At 36.0% G+C, this 27,277-nt stretch overlaps 1 protein-coding gene and 1 non-coding gene across 4 annotated transcripts in view; one reads left to right on the top strand and one right to left on the bottom strand.

Annotated features, from left to right (window-relative positions):
* Positions 1 to 27,277, bottom strand: part of TBC1D15 (TBC1 domain family member 15) — a 75,125-nt gene that overhangs the window by 12,671 nt on the left and 35,177 nt on the right. For 2 of the 3 annotated variants that reach the window (XM_030323243.1, XM_030323242.3), the window contains exons 5-12: positions 25,629 to 25,839; positions 17,969 to 18,071; positions 16,250 to 16,300; positions 15,751 to 15,948; positions 14,313 to 14,441; positions 13,669 to 13,772; positions 12,558 to 12,652; positions 5,022 to 5,138 (exon numbers count right to left, since the gene is read on the bottom strand). In XM_030323243.1, the coding sequence (XP_030179103.1) occupies positions 5,022 to 5,138; positions 12,558 to 12,652; positions 13,669 to 13,772; positions 14,313 to 14,441; positions 15,751 to 15,948; positions 16,250 to 16,300; positions 17,969 to 18,071; positions 25,629 to 25,839 (1,008 nt within the window). The remainder of the gene's footprint in view (positions 1 to 5,021; positions 5,139 to 12,557; positions 12,653 to 13,668; positions 13,773 to 14,312; positions 14,442 to 15,750; positions 15,949 to 16,249; positions 16,301 to 17,968; positions 18,072 to 25,628; positions 25,840 to 27,277) is intronic. The other variant, XM_032594011.1, reaches the window with a different exon arrangement.
* On the top strand, positions 26,601 to 26,704 carry LOC115519580. Its single transcript, XR_003970578.1, has one exon. It is a non-coding gene; the product is annotated as a U6 spliceosomal RNA (small nuclear RNA).

Raw genomic sequence — 27,277 nt, 5'->3', positions numbered from 1 at the left:
TAAATAAATAGCCCTATCTAGGGGCGCCTGGGTGGCGCAGTCGGTTAAGCGTCCGACTTCAGCCAGGTCACGATCTCGCGGTCCGTGAGTTCGAGCCCCGCGTCAGGCTCTGGGCTGATGGCTCGGAGCCTGGAGCCTGTTTCTGATTCTGTGTCTCCCTCTCTCTCTGCCCCTCCCCCGTTCATGCTCTGTCTCTCTCTGTCCCAAAAATAAATAAACGTTGAAAAAAAAAAATTTTTTTTAAAATAAATAAATAAATAGCCCTATCTATGTTCTTCTTGCCCTTCTCTTCTTGTTATTCTATGCACAACCAATGCTAGCAACTGGGTGTAATCCAATCAATACTTTGTACCTGAAACTACCACTCTGACTACCTTTCTCTGGATGTTGTTATAATTCTCAGTCATGACAATTACAGCCCTTGATTAAAAAGAAAAACTGTAAAGTTAAACAATCAGGCCCCTCACTTTAAAAGTCTTGGTTTTGCTTCTCACCTCAACATGTCAAGCTTACTTTTTAGTTCCACCATATAAAACTCTCAATTTTCTTAAGTGTTTTACAATTGATTTCAGATTTAAGACACATTCTTGAACCAACAAAGGGACAAAAGTTCATATGAAACCTTTTTACATACAGATTATCATTCAACTTTGGTAACTTTGGTACATCTGTTAAAGTTACTTAGAGATTTTTTTCTAATAGTAGCTTGAAGTCATGGAAAATATAGTCTTTCATGTGCAAGTCCAAACCTTACATTCTTACCATTCACAAAAATCTATGTGCACTGAAGCCATTAAAAGTATATATTTTAAAAGGGAAGAGGGTATTTCTGCTAGAAATGATATACCATTCTACACCTCTCTTCCTTATTTTGGAATAAAACTTTAACAAAGGACTTCAGGAAGCATATAGGCCAGAGTCTCTTGAGAAAACTTCTGATCAGAGATATAACAGAGAGACAACTCAGATCACTTCGGGATCACCTTACTATCTCTGTCTGCTCTGAGCCTTGCCCTATCATCTACTCCTATGTTCCTATCAACCTAGGTCTACATGATACCCTGTGGAAAAGTATGGCTCTACTCGCATTAGCACGAAAGAATACTTGGGTTGCCATGGTGGGCATCCGATTACACTACCAGACAACAAAGTTACCAAAATATTTGGAGAAAAGTGCCAGGGAAAATTGGCATATGGTATGATATCTAAATGTAAGTATTTCTACAAGTTTATCACAGGCTTTTTAAAAATCCTGCACCCTTGTGATGATTAGCTTTATCTCTCAATTTGGGTGGGCCTCAGGACACTCAGATGCCTGGTTAAACATTATTTCTGTGAACGTCCTGAAAGTGTTTCCAGAAAAGATTAGCATCTGAATTGGTGAACTGATGAAAACAGATGCCCGCCCCCGCCCTGCCCCCCACTGTGGGCGGACACCAGTCCATGGAGAGCCTGAGCAGAACAAAAAGATGGAGGAAGGTGGAATGTGCTCTCGCAGTAGCTATTTGAATTGGGACAGTGATCTTCTGCCTTTTACAGCTCCTGGTTCTCATGCCTGCAGATCTGAACTGGCATCTGCACCACTGGCTCTCCTGCTCTCAGGCTTTCCTGGGTCTCCAGCTTGCAGACAGCAGACTGTGGGACTTCTCAGTCTCTAGAATCGTGTGAGCCTACACCTCAGAAGAAATCACCTCAGAAGAAATCTTTTTCTTTTCTTTCTCTCCCTCTTTCTCTCTCTGGATATATATGCTAAAATATACAAGAATATATATATATAAACACAAAAAATACATAAACATACAGAATCTTAATGGTTCTGTTTCCCTGCAGAACCCTAATAAAAACACTTTTAAAAAAGAGTAAGTGGGTTAGAAGGAAGACTAAATTGTTATCATCAGAACTTCTCTAGATGGCACTGACACAGTGAAAGCAATGACCAACATAAAGGCTAAACCAGGGGTGCCCGGGTGGCTCAGTTGGTTAAGCCTCTGATTTCGGCTCAGGTCGTGATCTCACGGTCTGTGGGTTCGAGCCCCACGTCAGGCTCTGTGCTGACCACTCAGAGCCTGGAGCCTGCTTCTGATTCTTTGTCTCCCTCTCTCTCTGCCCCTCCCCAACTAGCGCTCTCTCTCTCTCTCTCAAAAGTAAATAAACATTTAAAAAAAATTTTTTTTAAATGCTAAACCAATTAGAGTATGAAAGAAATTTGATCTGAATTCAGCAAAGTGCAAAAGAGTACTTCACTGGGTCTGACTGTATACAGTCTATAATAAAAATATTTCAAAGTGTGCTATTCAAAAGATTTACCAAGTACCTCTCGTCTAGAAAAAAAAAGTGCTTTATTATAAAGTTATAATGAATGACAATTTCTAAGAAGTTTATTTAATCATTTAAGTCTTCAGCTTTCATATGAGATCACTACCATATTTCTTATACAAGTCTTAGCTGAAGCAAGTAGTCAAATTAATCTTCATACTCTAGTTGCTTTTAATCTATTTTATTTTATACATGATGTTCTTTGGGGTATGTCATGAGTTGCGGGGGTGGAATTAATGTACAAATTCCTTTTAATTAAAGAAAGATTAAAGCTGTTTAAATTAGCATTCAGTGACACTAAGATCCTGCAGTAGTGCTGACTGATGCACATCTTAATCAGCACTACTACAATTTCGCAAGTAGTTCTCTAAAATTATCTCCACAGCAAGTTTCTTTCAGAGGGGGGTGGGCATGAGAAATGAACTCCTTATCCTAGCACACACTTTCTTACACTGCAAAGAAAAAAATCACCTACATATAGGTCAATTTCCAGGTTAACTGAACCTCAGCCCTTAGAGTATAAATAAAAAATATCAGAGGAGGTGGAAATCATTTTTTTTAATTAGACACTCTCTGCCTTCTTACATACGGTATTTCAAATATAATTTAATGTTTTATTGGTTATTTAGGATCATCATCATGTACATACACCATTAAAAAAGATATCTCCCAAGAAACATCCTAAGTGTAGTGTCTTTGCACTAACGAAAAATTATTCTTCCTTGAGTTCTTCTGTCTGCTTTTGGTAATTTTTGTCTCCTTCCTCACTATTCATGACATTGTATTCAATGTAAATATACCTATACCTCATCTGTATGGTCTATGAAGCCAAACAACTCAATATGACAGAATTACTTACAAGAGTAAATTTACAACAGCCCAGGTTACTTTGCCATGAGTAAAAGGCAAGAAATTTGGCCCACTGCTTTATGAAAACTACACTGACTTCTCACAAGGCCAGAGTTCTTAACAGGAACCTTGACTATGTTTCAGATAACTTAGGTACTTGCCCAGAAAGAACGAGGGATTAATAGAGACAAATGAAGACAGTAATTTATACAGTTAGCTGGACTACGCCCTGAAAAAACTGAGCATTCAGGAACTCCTACGAATATGCATGAATTCCTATCTCAAAATTATCATCTGACAGTAGAGGGGAATGCCTCCATTCCCTAAGACAATGGTCCTATTCCCTACAGTAAAATGGCAATGGGTCAGTGTGGTGGATGTATAGAGGTGAAAATGCCAGCCTGAAAATAAAGACCTGGGTCTCTACTCCAGTCCAATATTTGCTACTTGTACAACCTTGAGTCACTCTCTGGATCAATATAACCTTATAAAATCGGAATGATTTCCCCACTTCTTTGAAAGGCTGCTATGAGAGTCAAAATCAAGTATGACAGCATTCTCTAACCTGAAAAGCACTACTCTACCAATAGGTTTTCAATGATCCAATTTGAGGCTCATTATTTGAGGTGATAGATAGGACTAAATTTTACATTTTAAAGATAAATCTGTGTTTTTCCATTTACTTTCAACAAAGAGGCTGATGCCTCAAGATCCACAAAGAGTTTACATCTTCCCCTAACATATAAAAGAAGCCAAGAGGAATTTACATAGACACAAACAGTGAAGAAAATGTACCACAATTCAAGGCTCACTTGGGTTTAATACACTAAATATCTAATTACCTTTTCCAAAACCTTTTCAAGCTCTACTAAAATATTCTGGAAACCATCTATTTCCACCATTCTCTACTTGGAAGTTACTCACATGGTAGATAACTCAGAAACTTATCCATTACTTATACTTACTTACTTGCTTAGAGAATCTGTTCGTCCTTTAAAGAAACAACTCAAGTTCTCTTATCCCTTAAAATATTGATTCCTTATATTTTCTACTCTTATCATCCCTTCCCCATGCAAGCTGCAACTGCCCCTCTCAGCCTGTCTTTCTAACCCATTCTTGGTAGGAAACACAGTTATCAAGAAAAGAGAGTGAAGTTCTACATGGCCTAGATAATTATCTGCATGGCTTGCCCAAGACATCACATCAGTATTTTCCTTCACAAAGTAGATAAGTTTTCCAAATAAAAGTTCCCAAACTTTCTCAATTCACAGACTTCTTAACATCTTAGTAATTTTTTTCCAAAGCACTCCTCAGCTCAAGAAAATAACTAACACTTCCACTTATTAAGTAGTTAGATCCAAACAACTTAATATCTATTTATGTCCTAAGAACTCAGCACCTGTTGGATACTACACTATTTCTCAAACCTTGGAATCCAATTGGAAACCACCATTCCCATTTCCTGTCCCTCATCTATTTTCACACAGTACTTGCTGAATCACACAGCAAGGCCTGAAGCTCTGCTTTGCAAAACTAACTTCATCAGGAGGAATGTGACCATCTAATGTTGAAACTCTGAACTACTTTAGCTAGGACTTACAGCAGTACCCTACAGAGTTCACGATCTCTCTCAAAAATTTAAAATATCCCACATTGTCCCAAGAGTATGCTGTGACAACCCCGTGCTCTTCAGTGCACAATTTGGGAATCACAGCCTTCTAAGTTTCCAGTCCAGTAGAACAATCCCTACAGAAACTAGCCCACAGAGCTGTTACATACATCTAATAGGTTCATAAATTTAAATTCTAAAATAAATATACATAAATCTTTCTAAATTAGGATGTCAGAGAACTTACCTAAATCAAAATCATACATACAGTAGGTCATCAAAATGTCATGAAGCAAAATCAACCCTGGATTATCTTGGCCTTCATAAAACTTGTTTGTTCGATCTGTTCTGTTAACATCTTTTTCTGAGGAGGAAAATCATCACATATTTGAAAACCTTTCAAAAAACAGATTCTTATAAAGCTTACCTCTTACAAGAACAAAATTCTTCTTGGTACTAATTTCACTCTCTTGCCAATCTTTCACTTAATGAAAAAAAAATCATCAAATTCTATTTCAGATATGCAATAAAGTAACATTTTGGAATACTTTTTCAAAAATCAGTCCACTTCCTCATGGGTATACTTTCAAATATTTCTCAATTCTTATCTAAACATACATAGAAATTTTTTAATAGTAGAAAACACTTTTAATTAATTAAAAGCAATACCAAGTAATAATTCACATTAGTTAGCAATAAAACTGCCAGTCATGAATGCATGTGATAGGCCATATTATCTGAAAATGGTAATAAAAAAAGCTCTTAGGCAATCAAGTGTAATAAAGAGATGTGTTTCATTCATATCTGCTTCATTCATTATCAACTTCTTTGTCATGTTCCATAATCATCTTCAGGGCGAATGACTTCCTTATTCTCATATATACATTATTCAATTTATATATTAGTATAAACAATATGTATTAATTTTGAAAAAATGAAAACCCACATTTTGCTGGAAATGATTTCATGACACTGAAAACAGATTTGGAAGCTTTACCATGAGCATACCCCAAACTGTACTGACAATTCAATTCCCAAACACTGATACTAGCAAATGCAGCTAATTGTGAAAGGCTTTACTAACGGTCTTCCCCAAACGAATCCCTCAGTAAATTAAAAAATAATTTACAGAAATTCAAAATGATTAATTTATTCTATAACCAATTCTGTTTAAAAGTTATAAATGACCTCTCCCCACTACACTCCACCCCTGTAAACTGAATAAATTGAAAACACTGTCCATACAGATACTCCCGCTTTTCAGAAGTTTGCATTACACCACTTCACTTTTACAAAAGACCTACGTTAGTACCCGTTTTCACTAACCAAAAGAAATCCGAAGAGGATTTTCACTTTTCCAAAAAACGTCCAGAAGCAAAAATAACATTCAGCAAGCTGCTAGAGGCAGCATGCATCCTGGGCAGCCAGATGGGTCCCGCCAAGCTCTTTTCCCGGGACTTACCCTCAACCATCCATAGCTTTGAACTGTGTCTGCGAGCATCTGTGCTTTATCGTAATTTATTTTGTGTATCTATTAGCAAGATGTGTCCTAAGGTATCAAAAAAGTCTAAAAGAGGTTATTTTTGGGGTGTGGGAATCCTTAAGAAATCTTTCATATAAGCTAATAGTAATTATTTCTTTGCTTTACGCCATTTAGGCTTATGAAAGGTCTCATAGGAACGCTCTACTTTCAGATAGCTGGGTAAACCTGTACTTGTGAAGAGATGGGGAGGTATTTTACAACCGAGTAGAATCTAACAAATAGAAGATGACATGAGTTTATATTCTGTAAGGGCATTTTTAAAAAATATTAGAATATTATAGCTTTCTATTAAAATATACTACATTAGATTTAATAAAACCAAGTATGTATCTATAGAATTGTGGAACCGTTTATCAAACAAATAAGGAAAAGCAATACCAAAGAAAGCATAATAAATGTAAAATTTCATTTAAAAACATCAAAATGGTTCAGTCTCAAACAGGTACATAAGTTTATTTTTTTATTAACTCAAGCACAATTTATACAGTCATAACAATAATATAGAATATATCTGCCTTAATAGGGGTTTTAAATGTGGTAAAAAAATTTTTATACCCTCATGAAGTGTATTTCTTTCCTCTTGTATATTTAGAAGTGACATACCAGGCAGAAAACAAAAAGGGATCAAAAGTGATATATAAAAGTATTTTATAAGGGAAGTACTTCCAGAAACTAATTTTCTAGAAAGAAAATTAGTAAGTTAAAAAAAAAAAAAAAAACCCTCGTTAAAACCAACTCTCCATTTAACTTATTATGGCTAAAAAAGACAAGCAAAACACAACCACCCCAACAGATCCCACTTTACATTTGCCATCAGTAACCTCATGTGGGCCCCTAATTCTGCCTGGCACTCATGCTCTATTTCCTTCATCCATTCCCTGTCCCCATTCATAGAACTACTTTACATCTTCTCTATCTTTAAGCTTCCAACATGGTATATTCTCCGAACTCTAGCTCTTAGATGAACACCTTGCTTCTTATTTCTGAGAAAATAGAAGTTATCCAAGGAGAACTTCCATAGGATTCTACTATTTTAACCACATAACTGCATTTGTATTCACACAGTCCCCTTCTCTCCTATCACTCACTCTAAATGAGCTTCCAAGATCGTGGCTAAGTCCAACCCCTCCTCTTGTGCGTGAAATCCATACTCTACTGGCTACCCAAGGACGCTGCTCTAGTAATTCTTGTCTCCCTCTCCAGTTTCATGAGTTTTTCTTAGTTTTCAACCATACTATTGTTTCTCTCTTCATAAAAACCTTACTTAACCACACTTTTCCCTCGAATGGCATCCCATTCTGTCTCCATCTGTTTAGAGCAAAACTTCTTGAAAGAGCTGTATATATTGTCTCCAAATCCATTCCTCCCGTTTCCTCCTGAACTCACTCCAATCAGGTTGTCACTTCACCAAAACCTCTCTAATAAAAATCTCCAGTGATCTCAATACCTTGTGCAATGCTCAACCCAAGTCTTCATCTCACTTGACATCCTAGTTACTCCTTATTGAAATACTTTTTTCACTTGACTTCTGGTCAAAACTCTCAGGTTTTCCCTCTTTTTTCTCTGGCTCTTTTCTCAGTCTATTTTGCTGATTTCTCCTAATTGTTCCTGTTTATAAGTTAAAGTACTACCTCAGAAGGGTGCCTGGGTGGCTCAGTCTCTTAAGCATCTGACTTTGGCTCAGGTCATGATCTCACAGCTCTTGAGTTCGAGCCCTGAGTCAGGCTCTGTGCTGACAGCTCAGAGCCTGGAGCCTGCTTTGGATTCTGTCTCCCTTCCCCTTCCAGCTCGTGCTCTATCTCAAAAGTAAATAAAAAAATTTTTTTAATTAAAAAAAAAAAATAACGTACTACCTCAGAGCTCAGTTCTTGGATCCCTCCTTTTCTAAATACACCACTCCTTTGGCAATGTCATCTAGTCCTCCACCATCTATATGCTGATGACCTCTACATTTTTATCTCCAGCCCCCTTCTCTCCCCTGAATTCTAGCCCTATACATATACTTCCAACTCTATATATTAATATATCAACATCCAATAGGCAGTTTCACACTTAACATGTCCAATAAGTTCCAAATATTTCCTTTCAAACTCGCTTCTCTCACAGTTTTCCGTGTCTTAATTAAAAACCTACAATTCCGTTCCTCTGGTTACTCACTTTAAAAACTTTGGAGTCATTCTTGAGTCTTTGCTCCCCTTGTCTGACACAAATACATACGTGTGTGTGTGTGTGTGTGTGTGTGTGTGTGCATGTCTGTGTGTCAAACTTTCAAAATACATATAGAAACCAACGCGGAGATCTCCCATCCATTCATTCCATGCCACCCCTCCCATTCACTTCACTCTAGAGAGCTACAAGGGTCTCCTCTTTGCTCTTCTTCAAACGTGTGGAGGTCCTGAAGGACAAACAAGTCTAGACCATGCTGTTCCCCTCTGCCCAGATGCCGTTCGTCCAGATAGCTGCATGGCATACACTCTCTGCTTCTTCAAGTCTCTATTCAAATCTCACTCAACTGCTAGTGCTCTGTATCAACCATCATCTCTTGCCTAAATTATAGCAATAGCCTCACATGATCTATTTCCACCCCTGCCCCCCTACAGCTATTCTCCAAACAGTAGCCAGAGTGATTTGTTTAAAGGTCGTATCACTCCTGCTAAATATCCTCCAGTGCTTCCCATCACACTCACAGGAAAAGCTTATGTCTTTACGAAGAACTATAAGGCTCTACATGATCTGTACCTATTCCTTCATTGTTTCCTCTCTGAACTTCTTACTTTCTATACTCTACCCCAGCTCATTCTAACCACACTTACCTCCCTGCTATACTTCAAACATGCAGAGAACCTGGGGTGAAAACTAGTCTTAATATACATTGTTCCTTTCTACTTGGATTGCCCTTCACCTAGATATCAGCATAGCTCACTCTTCCCCTTTTTCAAGTTTCTATTCAAATACCACTTTTTCAATAAAAGCCTTTTCAGGTCACCCACGTTAAAACTGCAACATGACCGATAAACTTCCTAACATCTTGCCTGTCTGATTTTTCTACTTAGCACTTATCACTAACATACCACATGTTACTTATCTTGTTTACTGTCTGTTCTTCCCCACAAGGATAACAGCTCCTTGAGGGTAAGTCTTTTGTCTGTTTTGTTCACTCATGAATACCTAATGCCTAGGGGAGGGCCTAGTACATAAAGGCACTAAGTAAATATTTATTGAATGAATGAATGTATGAATGTTTAAAATAAAATGTGATTTTAAAAAAGATCCCTAGTGATTCTAACATGCAGCCAAAGTTAGAAACCAGTGCTGTAAAGACCAGGATTCCTGGGCCTTCTTATCTGCCTCCCCCCCCCCCCAAATGATATCATCCATTCCCAAGGATGTTTATACTGATAATACCCAAATTTATATCTCCTACCCAGACTGTTGCAGATTACTCAACTAGCCCCTTGACATTCCATTTGTATATCTCACTATAAGGTATATAAGTAATATCTAATTCCATTTCACCATCCCCCATTCTCTTCATCACCATAAGTAGCACCACCAACTGGCCAATTTCTTTAGTCAAGAAATGTAGTCCCATCCTAAATTCTCTTCTTCTTCATACCCCACATTTAATACATCAGAAAGTCTTATCGATTGCATCACCAAAATATAAGTTGAATCCACTTATTTATCTACATTTCCACTACTACCATCTCTTAGAGTTCTCTACTAATTGGTCTCCCTGTTCCTACCTGTACCTTGATTCAATCCATTTTTCCATACAGCAGAAATACTGATTTTAAAATACAAGTAAAATGGTCTTATTCAAAATGCTCCAATAGTTTCTTTTCATACTTAAAATCCAACACGTTGGCACTAACCACAAGATCTACAGCTTACCTGTGTATTTTTTAATAAAATGAATTTATACCAAAGAAAACAACAACAACAACAAAAAAGCTTTTGGCAACCTTTCCCCAAAAAATACTTTTGAGAAAAAGTACTATGGAAAAAGAATCCTTTAAAACCAACTTATTATATATACTTCTACTGGTAGAAAGTATGGTACAGTAACTGAATTAAGAATCAGATCTGAGGGGCGCCTGGGTGGCGCAGTCGGTTAAGCGTCCGACTTCAGCCAGGTCACGATCTCGCGGTCCGTGAGTTCGAGCCCCGCGTCAGGCTCTGGGCTGATGGCTCAGAGCCTGGAGCCTGTTTCCGATTCTGTGTCTCCCTCTCTCTCTGCCCCTCCCCCGTTCATGCTCTGTCTCTCTCTGTCCCAAAAATAAATAAACGTTGAAAAAAAAAAAATTTAAAAAATAAAAAAGAATCAGATCTGAGAAAAGTAACTGAATTAAGAATCAGATCAGAGTATGAATGAGTCTAGGCTATGGAACTAACTAGACAGATGACTAAAGACAATTTACTAACATTTTCTGGGCTTCAATTCTGTTATCTGCTAAACTAAAAATGAAAAAACTGGATGAAAGTATGGCTCAATTCTTCTGATTTGAAATGTTTACATTTTTCCTCCAAACTCCTTGAAGTGAGAATAAGACACAAGAAAGATTGAGAATTATCAGAGCCATTATCACTGCTCCCTGACTAAAAAAAAAAAAAAAAAAAAGGAAGATGACATAGCATGTGGAAAGAAAGGGCTTAATTAAGGGGTGCCTGGCTGGCTCAGTTGGGGGTAGCACACAACTCTCAATCTCGAGGTTGTGAGTTTGAGACCCACGCTGGGTAAAGAGATTACTTACTTATTTATATTAATAAAGACATGCATACACACACACTTAAAAAAAAAAAAAAAGAAAAGAAAGAAAAGAAAGTTACTTAATCTGTAAGATCCCTTCCAGTTCAAATATTTTATGTTCAAGCAGGAAAAAACAATCCATTACCATTTTTTCCTACTGAAAGTGAAAACAGCAGGGGACTTCAGTTGGAAACTTCAGATAATTCCATGCCTCAAGATCCCCAACCTTCTGAGTTAACTGGAGGAAGGACACAGTTTATTCCAGTATAATTTATTTTTTGGAAAAATAAATTCTTTTACAGCCAAAAGTACTGGGGTACCCAGCTGGCTTAGTCGGAGGAGCATGCAACTCTTGACCTCAGGGTTGTGAGTTCAATCCCCATGTTGGGTAGAGATGACTTACATGAACAAATGAAAACCTTATAATCCAAAGTACTATTACCAAAAAGATCTCATCATTTGTCTTTATGTCTTTACAAAAGCTACCAAATTGTTTATGTTGGGCTTTCTAACTATAATTTGTAGAGATTTTCTTCTTCCATGGGAAGGTGATGTTGAACATGGTGGTAAAAACATTCCCCATCTTTATTTATGAAGCTATAAATAAATCCAAAAGCAATATAAGAATTTAAAAAGTAAATTCCACTACTATCCAAAGCTATCCTAAAATTATGTAGAGGCTAGCTAACAAGATAGTTAAGAGCATTAAACTGGGTTCTGCTCTTATTAAATCATGTGATCTTGGACAAGTCAATTATACTTTCAATGGTTCAGTTTTCTGTAAAATGGAGATTATCAACTTAAAACTTTAAGACATGTACAGAAGTAACTATGTATTCTTTCAATAACTTACACCAACCTGGCCTTTATCATAAGAGCTAGATGACCCAGTACTTACTCTCCTGAAATAAGTCTAATTCCTTTGATGTAAAATTCTGTCAAGCATCTCTTTTTTATGAAATAGTTATTCCTAGATGAATTCTTATTCAATTCTCAAACATTAACAAACATTTACTATCTGAAGTCATGTATTAAAAAAATGAATTATATGCATATTTAGAGATGGTCTGGAGGGACACAAACCAATGTCTATCAACTATAGTTATCTCTGCATGACAGAAACAAAACCAATCTTTATTTTCTTCTTTTTGCTTATCTGTAGTTCCTAATTTTTCTATAATAGACACAAATGTTTTTTGTAATAAGGGAGACAATTTAATAAAATTAATTCAATAAGCAAATAAAGTTAAACACTTTTTAAAATTCACATTTGAGAACTGAAAATGAAATATATCAGTACTTATACTGACTGAATTCATATCTTATTAGAAAAGGAACAACCAAGAACATCAAATAAATATTCTAATGTACTCTCCAATTCTGATATCTCTTTTGAGCCCTACTCTGTAGCATATATTTCACTTCTTAAATCCTATCAAGACTTCAATGTAAACCGCTCTCATGCATTTTTAAAATGAGGAAAAAATTACCAATAAGACTTCTATAATCTCTTAACCTCGAATTTCTCTTCTCTTGTTCCTCACTGACAGATTTCCACTGCAGTTTCATCCTGAAGTATTCATCACTACAGAAGACAATTTATACCAAAAAAAGCTATTAGAATACTATATTTTTAAAAATTCTAATTGGGTTTTTGTATAAACAATATATCAAAGCATTTATGATGCTAGTCAGATGTGAGGTTATAAATGATAGTAAAATGTTTAAAGTTATGATACATGCGTGAAAACAAAGGAAAAATAACCTTATATTTACCATAAACTTTACTTAAACTACTAGAATATTTACGTATGATTTTAAGAAAGCATTTACCTTAATCCTTAATATGATACCTAAAATTATTCTAGTTATTAAATATTTTAACCACTAAAGTTTCTGAATAATTACAAATACAAATCTATAAATTATTTTTTTAATCTGACCTAAGAGTTCCATTTTTCAATCAGTTTTTGCACAAACTTGTTAATGTGAAATATCTTAGGAGGACTGCAAAGGTGTTGAAAGAGAAAGGATGGTCTGAAAATTTAAATACGCACATAAAGATTCAGAGTGAGCTTTAAATCAAAGGCTAAACTGATGACCTGGGAATATGAAGGGTACCTGGAAAGTTCACCTCTGTTTCTTTTCAAGACTGAGAAATTACTTAGAGAAACACTCTTCCAAAAAAATGAAAGATTAGTTTACGTTACAAGAGCACGAGGGAACTAAAGGTAATTAACCTAAATGGTAAATATACTTCTTATGGGCCATTTTCATAATTTCATAATAAATTGTAAAAATTAATCAAGATGAATGATGTATTTAAAAATCCTTATCTTATTTTTCATTTATGCAAAATGCTTTTATAAGGGAAGTGGAATTTTTTTTTTGCCATCTTTCTACATATTCACCAACACAACTGCAATGTTTGAAATGACTAGTTTGAAATAACTACAGGGCTCATAATTTTTCAATTAAAAAGATGAAAATAAAATTATTTTCCCATACCTTCATCTATTTCAAATAGTCATCTAGAAGCACTATACGAATTTGTACGAGTGAATTATTTTAATTTCTTTGATGACAAAAGACCTTACTTACGTTTTTTGTTTTTGTAATTGAGTTCTTTCCTCCTTGGTACTGTCCCAAGGAAAATAGCCCAGAAGAAATTTCCATGCCTGCTTTCTCAAAGCATGACTAAGTCCCTAAAGAAAACATGCGTATTAAATGCATTCGTAAAAAGTATGCAATACTTTTAAGTTCACAAAACTTGCATATAAATATACAGTAAGACTAATATTTAAAAGATAGTTTTATATATAAAAATAGCTCAATTCAATGAATACTACACCTTGTTCCTGACCTCCAGATTCAGACAATGTTAAGTAGCTGCCAGAAAGCTTCAACAATGCAGAGTATACAGATTATATAGAAGTCAGAGGGACTGATTAGTCTTTCTAAGCCCTATCTTACTAGATAAGGAAACTACCACTGGGGTACATATATGCCTCCTTCACATAACTCACAGAACTTCCAGTAAAGAAGACTATCTTTCCCTAGACTTAATGGTATCTTCCCCCACTCAACCCTCAGGGACATCAAAGGGACCTCACTCTGTCCTACAGGGATTATAAGACATCATTTATCAAAAAGGAATTCATTCCCTGACTCCCCAAACACCTCCCATAAAGAAAGAAAACTTAAATATCAGCAGTTTCAAATATCATCCCTATTAAGGTATTTACCCCTCTAAATATCATCTGCTTCATATTATCGACATTTAAAATTCTTCCTTCAGAATCAATGTTCTTAGTCCACTCTTCCAGGGATACTGGCTCTCTCCTTTGAACAACAGGTCGTTCTCCCAAATCAATCTAAATTAAGAAAATAAGGAATGAGGAGTACACTTTTTTAACCAGTGAAATGAAATAAAGGTATATAAAAATTAAAATAAATACCATTTATTACTGACATGATTTCTAACATTTCTAATATCTTCCTTTATTTTCCAACGTTCAACTTATGAACTATAACAGCATTCCATACATTTTCCTTCCCACTAAACATATAAATAACAGGGTTATAAATTCAGAGATAGGAGTACATTTGCAATTTTGAGTTTCAATTATGTAAGTATAAAACATTAAACATGTAAATTCCTTAAGAGACCCTTCAAATTAAATGGTATGCTATATTATTTAAAAAGACAGTACTATTCCACTAATCATATTCTAAAATTAGCTTTTCTTCCAAACTAAAATTTGTAGCTCTCAGAAGTGATTCATGATCCATTAGCTCCACTTGGTATTTTCTACAGTTTTTTTATTCAATTAACAGATGTTGGTAATTTTAAAGTGCCATCTGCAAGATAAGCCTTTTAAGTATTACAATTTAGATATTTATAGCATTCTAACTATGTACAGCCTAAACTTGTAGTGAATTCAAAAGTCTTGTTGAGCATTTATAAAGATCTGCCATAATTCCGGGCTAAAGATCCATCTTACTTAAAAAAAGAAAAGATTGACGGGGCGCCTGGGTGGCGCAGTCGGTTAAGCGTCCGACTTCAGCCAGGTCACAATCTCGCGGTCCATGAGTTCGAGCCCCGCGTCAGGCTCTGGGCTGATGGCTCAGAGCCTGGAGCCTGCTTCCGATTCTGTGTCTCCCTCTCTCTCTGCCCCTCCCCCGTTCTTGCTCTGTCTCTCTCTGTCCCAAAAATAAATAAAAACGTTGAAAAAAAAAATTTTTTTAAAAAAAGAAAAGATTGATATGAGAATAAAAGCCTCAGAGTAGTGTCCTGACTAGCTGCCTCTGGCACCTACTGAGAAAAACATACAAACTAGGAACAGAACTAGGAACAATATGCAAGGCACACTATTCTCTCACTGCTACACACTCAATGAAACAAACAACCTGTTCAGTATTATCAAAAAGTGATAAAAGAAAGATCCAACTTAATTAACAAAGTGTAAGCAGTAACTGATGAAGACCAACCCAAGAATTTGGTGGCAGAACAAGTACTAGTTGTTAGAATATTAAGTTAGCAAAAAAGTTGTAAGAAAGAATTATGAGAAAGAGGCAGATATAACCAAAATTGAGTTTCTATTTCTAGCACATCCAGTGCGTGCTTCAAAAGGATTTCTCTTGTTAGAATATAGAGCTATGTTCATATAAATCTCCACTCACCCTTGTGATGACTTCAAATCCTGGTTCTTCTTGTTGATTTATCTTTAAACCTGGAATAGCATCACTAAGAAAATCTGCCATTTCTGACGGTGGTCGTTGATGTGTAGAGGGATCACTGCCTCTCAAACTATCAAAAATGTAGTTTGTGACTTTGGAAAATCCTACCATAGTTGCTGTATAAGGGTCCTTTTTAATTTTCTATGTAGTAAGAAGAAAAACATTAGCATTATTAATTCAAATCGAGAATGAAAATACCTTCTGATGGGCAAAAGGGCAATGTTTTTTAAAGGGGGGAAATCAGAACTAAAACAGCATTCTAAGATTATCTTGAATTTTTTTTTTTTTCTGGAAAGAAAAATTTGTATTTTCTGAGGCAATTTTTCATTTGATTAAAATAGTATATAAACAGCAAGTTAATGCTACTGATTGAATTCCAGATAAACAAATGATTTGCAGACTTATTTGATCTGCATACATCACAAATATATGCAGCGCTTACTTTCCACTGATGCATGGCCCACAACAGCTTTCTTCTGTCTAGCAGTCCTGCCTTCACAAAAAAAATATTTCTTGAAGTGTGCAGAACCAAACTAGTCTAACAGAAAATATTGAATAGCTAAGTTTCAAAGCTCATAATATTTAAATATTAACTGACATTTTAATCTAATTACAGTAAAACCTTACTTTGCGAGCATAAGTCATTCTGGAAACATGCTTGTAATCCAAAGCACTCGTGTATCACAAAGCAAATTTCAAGAACCAGTGGCTCAGTTGTGATGTGACATTGGGCGTCATGTACTACTCCTACTGCAAGACATCACTCGTTTATCAAGTTAAAATCTATTAAAAACGCTTGATCATTTTGCAGAACACGTTACTCGCAATCTAAGGTTTTACTGTATAAGGTTAATAAAATCCTGCCAGTGAGTGTAATCTGTTCTGGACAGTGCTGCCCTGGAAAACAGCTAAAGGTTTTTCTATTGCTAGGATTACTTCTAAATCCCAAACTGCCTGCTTATTCATATTTAGTAAAATTAGTTACTTTTTAAAGGTCTAACTTTTAAATGATTATTTTCACATAAGAAAAACTGTTTTTTCACTTTTTACTTTAATTGGTGTCTAGCTGTCTTGTCCTCCTTCCTCAAAAGTTCTCTCTTTATCTTGTTATCTTCATTCAGAACCAAGAAGAGACACAGTAAGCACTGTGACACAGTGAGCACTCAAACATTTTTTGAATAAGTGAATAAACAAAGATTTCATTAGTTAACATAAAAATCTGAGTGAAAAATAAATTAACTTTATTTCTGCCTGTGCTAAGTGAATTATTTTTAGTCAAATGTAAGAATATACTCAAATACTTTAAGGGGGATGAGATTATCATGACCCTAAATGAACCTACTTAAATGGAAAATAAAAATTCAGGGGCGCCTGGCTGGCTCAGTCGGTTGAGCAGCCGATTTCAGCTCAGGTCATGATCTCACGGCTCGTGAGTTTGAGCCCCGCGTCGGGCCCTGCGCTGACAGCTCAGAGCCTGGAGCCCACTTCGGATTCTGTGTCTCCCTCTCTCTCTGCCCCTCCCCTGCTCATGCTCTGTCTCTCTCTGTCTCTCAAAAGTAAATAAAAATAAATAAATGAAAAAAAAAATTCAAACCATATTTTTAAGTTTATCATTAATGAATTCAAAGTGGCTTACCCAGTAACCTTTCACCTGATTCAAACAGTGAAAGCTATAACAATAAAAATCTAATGTCCAATTTCAGAATTACAACAAAGGGGAAAATTGTTTTATTGGTAACTAAGAACCAAAGAAGCTTCTGACTCTTAAAAATAAATGCATATTATTTGTAAAAAATTATGGAGAATAGGGTCACTGGGGTGGCTCAGGTGGTTAAGTGTCTGACTCCTGATGACAGCTCAGGTTATAATCTCATGGTTCGTGAGATCAGGCCCCACACTGGGCTCTATGCTGAGAGTGCACAGCTTGCTTGAGATTCTCTCTCTCTCCCTCTCTCCCTGTCCCTCCCCTACTTGTGCTTACCCACTCTCTCTCAAAATGAATAAAAACTTTTTAAAAACTTACGAAGAATAGTTTCATAAAGTTTACACATAGAGAGGCACTTGCCCATTCCATATAATCTCTGAGAAAGTAAGAGGTGGGAGGATATAAAATACTGCAATCAGATTAATAGATTAATACAAAATAGATTAAGAAACATACTTGTATTAAACCATAGGCAGGTTCATCAAGAAGATTTTCAAATGACTGTGAAAGACTCTTATTCTGACAATTCACAAGAAGTGTTCTTTTATCCTGTGGAGATCTGTAATAAAAGAAGGGATCTGTAGAAAACACTAGCACAGTCGATCAATTACTACCTGAATAATTATTAATGCCTAGTTACTTTTACCCCAAAACTCAAATGTCCACTTCTAGAACTGTTTCCCATTAATACAATATTAGCAACTATTTAGGAACTATCTTAAATGAGCTCCAAAACTACGTGAAACAGGAAATACTAAATTAACAAATACAAAAGGACTAAAGCATATTTTTATTCTAGGTAAAGCCAAGAAGACTAAGTTGTAATGAACTCAAATTTTTGTTTATAATTATAATAGAAAAGCCTAACAAATATATCTGCCTTTGTTATCATGAAAATCTTTTAATGTTAAAACACACTTTAGGATTCATCAGTATATTTAATATGTACAATACAGGAAAATGTCCTATTTGGAAAGGGTTTCCAACTTCATTCCAGAGATTGGTAATACTACATTACAAGGTATTTAAAAACACAAGATAAAATAATTATTTGTTAAAGATCATTAATTATGCTAACATAATTATAAACACATACAAAATTATTAACAAAGTTATAAGGTACGGTTCAGGTACAGTATGTCTAGTTCTGGCTTAAGCTCTAGAAGCAAGTTTTTCTTCACATTTCTTAATAACTACAGAATAAATCTTTTCCAAATAGACATCTAATTTCAAGTAATCAGATGAATTATCCAGTCTTTTTTCTATTCAGTAAGTTTTATACCTTAGTAAGTTAGCTATAATAAATCCACAACTTTTCTGTGTTTAAAATAAAACTTAAATGTGTTAGGTTACTGCTATCTACTTCTAGTTTATTATAAATGTTTGAGATAAGAACTTTAATAACAGTTATCTCTTCCCAATTCTAACATAAAAGGATGCAACAGCAATGCTAGAGGGGATATGAACTCCAAATCAGGATCTTATTCTTACACATTCAGAAACAACAGTTGTCTTCAGAGACAACAGTAGCTTAATAAGCTCCTTGGCTTTTTAAGGAGCTGAGGTTGAGTCATTTGAGGCAGAAAAAAAAATAACTTTTAAAATGCTCAATTTTCATTAAGTGTTATGTTTCTGAACACTTATCGGGATTATGCTTAATATGAAGACCTGTATGTTCTCACAAGGCATTTTTTAATGGTAAGTCTTTTAAATGTAGCACCAGAAAAAGAAAAGTAACTAACAGAGCAATATACTTTGTCCTGGCACAATGCAACTAGCACTATGGTTATTATTTTTTTCTAACGATAAATTAAGTCAAATTATTTCTTTAAAATCCAAATAAAAAAATTATCACGAAAGTCAAAACATGACTATGCATGTATAAAGGGAAGAGATATGTAACCTGTACCTATCCGGCCTCAGAGAATTATACTATTGCTCCAGATTTAACACTGTAATCAAGAAATTAGTGATGGAAAGAAGAAATGACTGCCTAACCAATACACAACCACTCTTTTAAAAAGAAAGGATTTCACTTTTTATACCCAATGCTCTGTGATGAGGGGCTGGGAAAAGTTCTGAGAGAAAAGACATAAAAAATTTAAGATTTGGTTGCCCTTAGCTAAAGAAATCAACAGAAACATTTTTTAAAAGTACATTGGTCAAAGGACAAGTTGTATACTGCTAGGCAATTGCAGAACTCATCAAAAGGAGAGCTGGCATTCCAGAATAATGTTATGCTTCCACCTGCCAGGTTAACACACTGATTTAATTTGGAAAGATCAAATATTATGGATTTGTATGTATGTATTCTGGAAATATAATGGATTCTGGGAAGTTGACATCTTATGACAACATTATTCAAGACTTTCAAACTCACTGCAGCAGCAAGACAAAACTTTTAATGATGTTAACATCAGCAATTCTATTAGAGCCTACTAAAGCGCTTAAAGAAAACCATAGTCTAATATCACAAGTATAGAAGTAGATCTACTGTAAATTCAGAAGTATTTTTCAGGCTTTGGAATGAGCCTCTCCCAAGGGCCTCAGAATACATTCTGAAATGGTAACAGACGAAGAATGCTTTGTGTGCTGAGATGTGGTGGTAACTATTTTCCATTGCTACTGAGAATGGACCAATATGGAAAGATTAAGAAAGAAATAAAAATATCATTGCAAAGGCTATCAGTCAAAAAAGTTAATAAAAATAAAAAGGTGCAGAATATTTACAACAAAACTATATATATGATATTCTATTTTACACATATGTCTCAAAGGGAATAAATGAAGGTCTATAACCTAATCTTATAAATGGTATTATATGATGATATACACCTGATTTTTAGGGATTTTTAGGCTTTTTAGGGATTATCTTACTGTGTGGATATTATATATTAATGTAAAAATGTCCCAATATACAAATTAATTTTACTGGAACCTCTGTTACAACCTTCATTCATATCCTAGCAACCAACTTGATTCCAGAAAGGTAACATAAATGTACTTGTGATTCATTCTTTGAGTATCATGTTTTAAATGGTAATAAATCAAAGATCACTAACAAACATCAATGAATGGAGCAATGAATGTTTTTCGCCAGAGATAAGAAAACCATCTGAGAAATAACAAGTCTAAAGAAGCTGGCCTATTTTGCACTGACTGATCTGAGACTGAAAGAAGGACTGTGCATAGCTGGCCCAGCCTTGTTCTCACTCTTAACAAGGAGGCACATCCCCACTGCGTTCACAACTTCTGTTCATCTGTATGGTAAGGCCCTTAATTCATTAGGGGGAAGATTAAGAAGATAAGATGGCCACAAACGCAAGCCACATTATTCAACTTACGTTAAACAGAGAAAAAGAGAATATAGTCTGCTTCTCTCTGTTGGTTTTGAATTGAGAAGAAGACAAGAAGAGTGACCCTGGCAGAGCCTGCCTGACATGTCACTGAGGCTGCGGAACTACTATTCTTCCTTCTGGCCTCAACAACAATCTCTGACCACAGGAACATGATTCTGGAAACATTATTTTGCTTAAGACAACAGCTCTCGGGACAGGAAATGAGACTGCCATGGCCAACATGTAGTAAAAACCTCAGAATATTTGGAATTTTCATTTCTTTGGAGTTCAACTTAATGGAGAATTCCACTTATTTAGATCATAACTAATAAAGAACAAGTATCTTTAATATGTCCCTAAGAATCTAATAGAGATGACTTACACAGATATGGAATTTTTATATTAGTGACAGTTTATTTGGAGTATCTGTATTCTACCACTTGGACTCAACATATAATCTCTGGTGAACTCTCTATGGCACAATATAATTGGGTATAATTTACGATAGGAAAGAGAATAGGAAGTGTTTATTTTTAACTTAGGGTATAGAGGGGCCTTGAAGATAAAATATTTGATGTACTATTCTTACACATTTCAGACCATTCAGGGGGCAAAGAGTAAATTAGCCCCCAGTGTCACAGAAGGATACAGAGTGGAGAAGTGGCTAGTATTAGGGGTACAGTTTTTGACAGACTCACTTTAAGCTATCTCTTCCCCCCAGAACAGCCATATCCCTGGTTGACTATAAATTTAATAAAGCCCAAAAGTGGGGGGGGGGGGGGGGGGGGGAGAGAAAGTATAGGGAGGGCAGTCTCCTCTGGTAGGTTTTTCTCTTTGACCAGGTCACTAAAGGTTGCAATTAATCACTGATGCTCACATCACATCCCCTTTTATCCTCCCCTTAATTTCATTCCCTCTCAAAGCTTCAATTACTACTGACACACAAAAAACTTCCAAATTATCCTATTATATGCTCTCACAGTGTTACATATCTCTTATTTGGAGCACTTATTAGCTGAAATGTTACATTTATTTGTATAAGTAATGTTTGTTTTTCCCACAACAGTACAAACTTCATGAAGGCAGGGGCCATATCTTTTTTGATTACTGCTCTTTCCAGCAGTTAGCACAGTACTTCCAGGACATAAGTGCTCCTCAAAACTCAATGAATGAAATACACACACACAAACACGCACGCACTCACAGAGGAACACCATTCCCATGGCTTCGTGTTTTCAAGTGGAAATACGCACATCTATTAAACGAACTCTCCTTCACTAGGACATACTTGATTACTGAGATCAGAAAAGAGTAAGGTGCATGCTTGACATAAATAACCCCTGTGAATTATTATGATGCTTATCTAAGCCTCACCAATAATGATATTTTTACCATCATGTCTGATTCCTGTATTTACTCCTGTTTCCTTTTCTGTATTAGTAAAGAAGTTTCATTTACAACTCTCATCAAAATAGCACTTGAATGTGGTACAACACACATTCAAGTACCCATACTCTTATAAGCACTTAAGTGATTGTTCAGTCTCTTTTTGAACCTACCCAGGATAGAAAACTGTCTAACCCCTGAGCTACAACCTGTTACCTTCTAATTGCTCTTTGGACCCATGCAAAACAAATCTGCAATATATTTCTTATAACAACCCTTTCAAAATTATTTGTAGAATTGGTAAGTACTGTGTCATTTATTCATTCAACTGAGATTTACTGTGCAAGTATTATGTGCCAGCACTGTGGCTAGGAACCTAGAGGAGAAAATGTAAACAAAACAGATGCAAGCCCTGCCTTTGTAGGCATACATTCTAGAGTAGAACATTTAAAAAAGTAAACAGATAAAATTATTCAATTAAGAGCTATGAAGGAAGCAAACAAGGGAATGAGACAATGAAATAGAATGGGGGTGGGAACCTACATTACACGGGAGAGGAGACATCCAGGAAAGCTGCTATGAGGAAGTGACATTACACTGAGACCTTAGGGATCAGAAAGGGAGAAGAATATGCCAAGCAAAAGAGAGAACACACATATAGGACTCTAACACTGTCTGTCCACAGTCTGGGGCATTTCAGCAACTGAAAGAAAATCATATGGCTACGATATAAAAGAGAATGGCATAAGATGAGGCTTAAGAGGTAAACAGAGCCTGGGTAGCTCCGTCAATAGAGCATACAGCTCTTGATTTCGGCTTGGGTCATGATCTCAGCGTTGTGGGATCATATGCACTGAGCATGAAGCCTAAGATTCTCTCTCTCTCCTGCTCACACACTCTATCAAAAATTTTAAAAACAGAAAGAGATAAAGTTAATAAGGCAAGGCAGGATCTACTGACCATTTTAAGAGGTTTCAATTGTATTTAATGTTGCACCCAAACTCCTTTTGTTCACGTTAAATCCCTACATCCTTCTAATGTTTTCCACGATACCACTTTGATCCTTCTCATTACATTAGTCATCTTTTCCATATAGTATAGATAGTCTAACACATTTAAAATGCAATATTTAGGGGTGCCTGGGTGGCTCAGTTACGCATCTGATTCTTGGTTTTGACTCAGGTCATGATCCCAGGGTTGTGGAATCAAGCCCCTCATCAGGCTCTGCACTAGGCATGGTGCCTACTTGGAATTCTCTCTCTCTCTCTCTCTCTCTCTCTCCCCCCCCCCCCACTGCCCTTCCTCTGCATTCGCAAGTATGTGCACACACCCTCTAAGTAGAAAAAGAGACAGATAAAATGCTTAAAACCAATCCTAGTTCTCCAAAGACCATTAAAGAGCAGAAAGGAACTACCACTTCATCCTAATACTATGCTGTAATCAATGGTCTCAGATTGAATCAACTTCGTAGTGACAGTTACATCACAACACTGATTGATACAGAGCCTGCTATGGTACTAAAACCCCCGAACACCTGCTATTCAACAGCCAAACCTTTGCCCTCCTGAAATCTACTTATTAATAAGTCCCTGGGTAGTAACCTATTCATAGCTTCTTTCTTCAAGATCTAAGACCCACATATTGCCAACCAGGCTGGACTTTCTTATGGATATTAGTCTGAGCAATATGCTTAGTGCCAGTCAGAGATGGGTCAACATGGTAGGGGGAAGAATTTCATATCACAAAACACAGCCAAACAATGAGAAAGAATGAAATTCTGCCATCTGCAGCAACATGGATGGAACTGGAGGGTATTATGCCAAGTGAAATAAGTCAGTCAAAGAAAGACAGGTATCATATGTTTTCACTCATGTGGAACTTGACAAACCTCACCGACGACCATGGGGGAAGGGAAGGGAAAAAAATAGTTACAAACTGAGAGCACTGAGCAGGGCACTTGTTGGGATGAGCACTGGGTGTTATATGTAAGCGATGAACCACGGGAATCTATCCCCCAAACCAAAAGCACACTGAACACATTGTATGTGAGCCAACTCGACAATATATTAGAGAAAGAAAGAAAGAAAGAAAGAAAGAAAGAAAGAAAGCAAGCAAGCAAGCAAGCAAGCACAGCCAAAATCTCCCAACTTCTGGATCACTCCTGGATTTAGATAATCTAAAATTAGGCATCATGTTACTCTATTATAAAGTGACAACATTATAACAAGGTTAACCATCATCCCTACAGTTCCCCAAACTAAAAAGCTCAACTTCTCCCTTCTTCTTACCTCCACATACCCACTCAATCACAAAATCAAACTCTAAATATTTTTCTCCAATACTTCTATCTTTCCTGTCACTCTCCTCATTTATGCCACTATAATCTCATCTAGATTACTGGAACAACTGGCTAAAACGATTTTAGTAGGTCCTTCATGCTCTAGCCTTTACTCAGCTCTCTGGCCTGATCTTTACATTTGGTACCTTCTGTTCCCCTACTATGTTGCCCTGTGATACCAACTACTCTGTTCTCTACTTACATCATGTTTTATACATTTCCTTCCATCTAAAACCTCTCTCCTCCAATTATCTCCTCTTCATGCTAACATTCACTCGTCAGGTCTCAACACATACTACTTACTTCCTCCAGAAAGCCTTCCCTGACCCCTACCCAACTAGGCTGAATGAGGGACCCTTCCTCCCTTCCTGGGAGCCCCAAAGTACCTTGTACTGTATCTTAGTTCTTGCGATGTATTGCCATTTACTGGTTGGCATCCTTCACAAGACCATATGCTCTCAGGTATCTAGGAAAAGCCTATTGTGTTCACTACTATCTATCAAGCAATTAGCACAGTCCTCAGAAATTTAATAGATAACCAAAATATATTTGTTAGGAGTGAAGGCAAGAAAGAGTATGTGTGTACAAATACACATGGGTGAATAAACAGAAGACAAAAAGATTTTTGGAAAGGGAGAAAGCCCTGTCTTCCACACTTACAATAATTTTATAAAGGCCGTAGGTTTGCCAGATCTAATTTGCAACATTACAAATAAAATTCTATCTTAAACAGATAATATGTAATAAAATATAAATTAAATAAATATGTAATCCATAAATTACTGATGCATCATTTAAATGTGTATAAAAACTACTGGACCACTCTTCTTTAGAACAGTAATAAGGTGGTGATACATTGCAGATCCAAAGTACTAAAATGGCAAAATTTTATTCAATCATTCATCCAAAGCAGTCAATACCCCAGAAAGAACAAAGCTGCTTGAGCCCTCATCTACACACAGGTCCCTGATGCCCAATGACAAGTAAAAATTGTTTGCCTTGGGACCAATATAACAATCCAGTTTCAATAAGTAGAAAATAATTTGATACTTACTCACACAATACCACATATTTTTCAAGAGAGTCAATCAGTAGTTTGCTATCTCCTTGATGAAAGTGCAGAGCAGGGAGAACGACGTCATCCTTTAGACAGAATACCAAATACGACCAGCCCATACCCTCTTTGTTTTGCTTGATTGATTTCAGGTCTGTCAAACTGAACAGGAATGACCATTTGCTTTTCCCATTTCTATGACTTGGAGCATCTTAAAAACAAGAAAGTGGGGCAAAATATTTTTGTTCACCTTTTTAAAAGGTACTGACAGCGCTCTTCATGACTGCCTAACAGATACCTGCTGAACCTAGGGAATGACTATAGCATTCATATTACAGGCTTCTACCTGTATTAGAAATGGCAACATACATTTTCTTAAAAGAATAGTTTCTTAAATAATTATCTTACTTGCATACAGAGTGAAAAAAAAAATGTTATCCCTATTTAAAATATAAGCTTTGCCCAAAAATGACTATGGCTTTGGAAGCAGGCAGGCTGGATTCAAACCGCAGCTTTACCAACTTACTAAGTGAATGATCTGGGGCAAATAACTGATTCTCTCTGAGCCTTAGTTTTCATCTGTAAAATGGAGATAATTATACTTACCTCCCAATGTTATTCTAAGAATTAAAAGAGATAATACTTGTCAACTAACTAGTGTGGTGCCAATTATATAGCAAACACTCAATAAATGTTCATCTTTTCCACTGCCCCCTCCCCTCAAATACAAATGGCATGATGCTCTTGGAGTCATTAAAAACAAAACAAAAAAATCTTTACTTCCTCACTTTCTTTTGCAATTACTTTTACTAAACTATATTGAGTGAAGGTAAAGGTAAGTACACTGGTACAAAAAAATAACACTGGAGAAATATACAGACAGACATTTTATTTGCAAAACCCCAAAGAGCAGTGGAGAATTGAGGACGAAAATATAAGTAAGCTGTGAGTGCTTCAAAGAGAATGAACACAGTGCCCACTTCGGCAGCACATACACTAAAACTAGAACAGCACGGAGATTAGCACGGCCCCTATGCAAGCGTGACACGCAAACTCGTGAAGCATCTGACATTTACAAAAGAGAGAATGAACCTATTCAATCATCTTACTACATCAACCATCTACTAAATTAAGACCTCAGTTCAACCCAAACTATAGTAACGTAAAATAAAGCATTTTCTGAGTTTGTGTGCTATTTACAGAAGCTTAAAATCCTAGGTTTGTGAACAGTATAATAACAAGCAGCTTAATAAATACCTAAATAAAAATTTAAAGAACAAAAGGGTAAAATGTTTCCTACTATTACTTATACTTCTTATCCAAAAATGCCATTTTGACCTGTTTTAACTCCAACATAAGCATGTCATGTCTCTGAAATTTTAAGAAACCATTTCTCGAATGTTATTTCCTAAGAAGTGCTGCACTGTCCTGTTATGCAAGGTCTTAATTAACTCGATCCCACACTACCAACTGCACAAACATTACATAGAAGATATGTGCTTATAGAACTTGATCAAAGGGTAGATCAGTGTTGACCTGCACATATGTCACTTTCCCATATAGTCAGAACACCATAGCTCCATCACCTCCAACAAGATCTCCTAAATTGACACAAAGAAATCTACTGCTCACAGAACCTCTACCTACAA

Source organism: Lynx canadensis, chromosome B4, assembly GCF_007474595.2.
Source record: "Lynx canadensis isolate LIC74 chromosome B4, mLynCan4.pri.v2, whole genome shotgun sequence".
Lineage (NCBI taxonomy): Eukaryota > Metazoa > Chordata > Mammalia > Carnivora > Felidae > Lynx > Lynx canadensis.
This window is presented reverse-complemented; position numbering and strand designations above follow the sequence as displayed.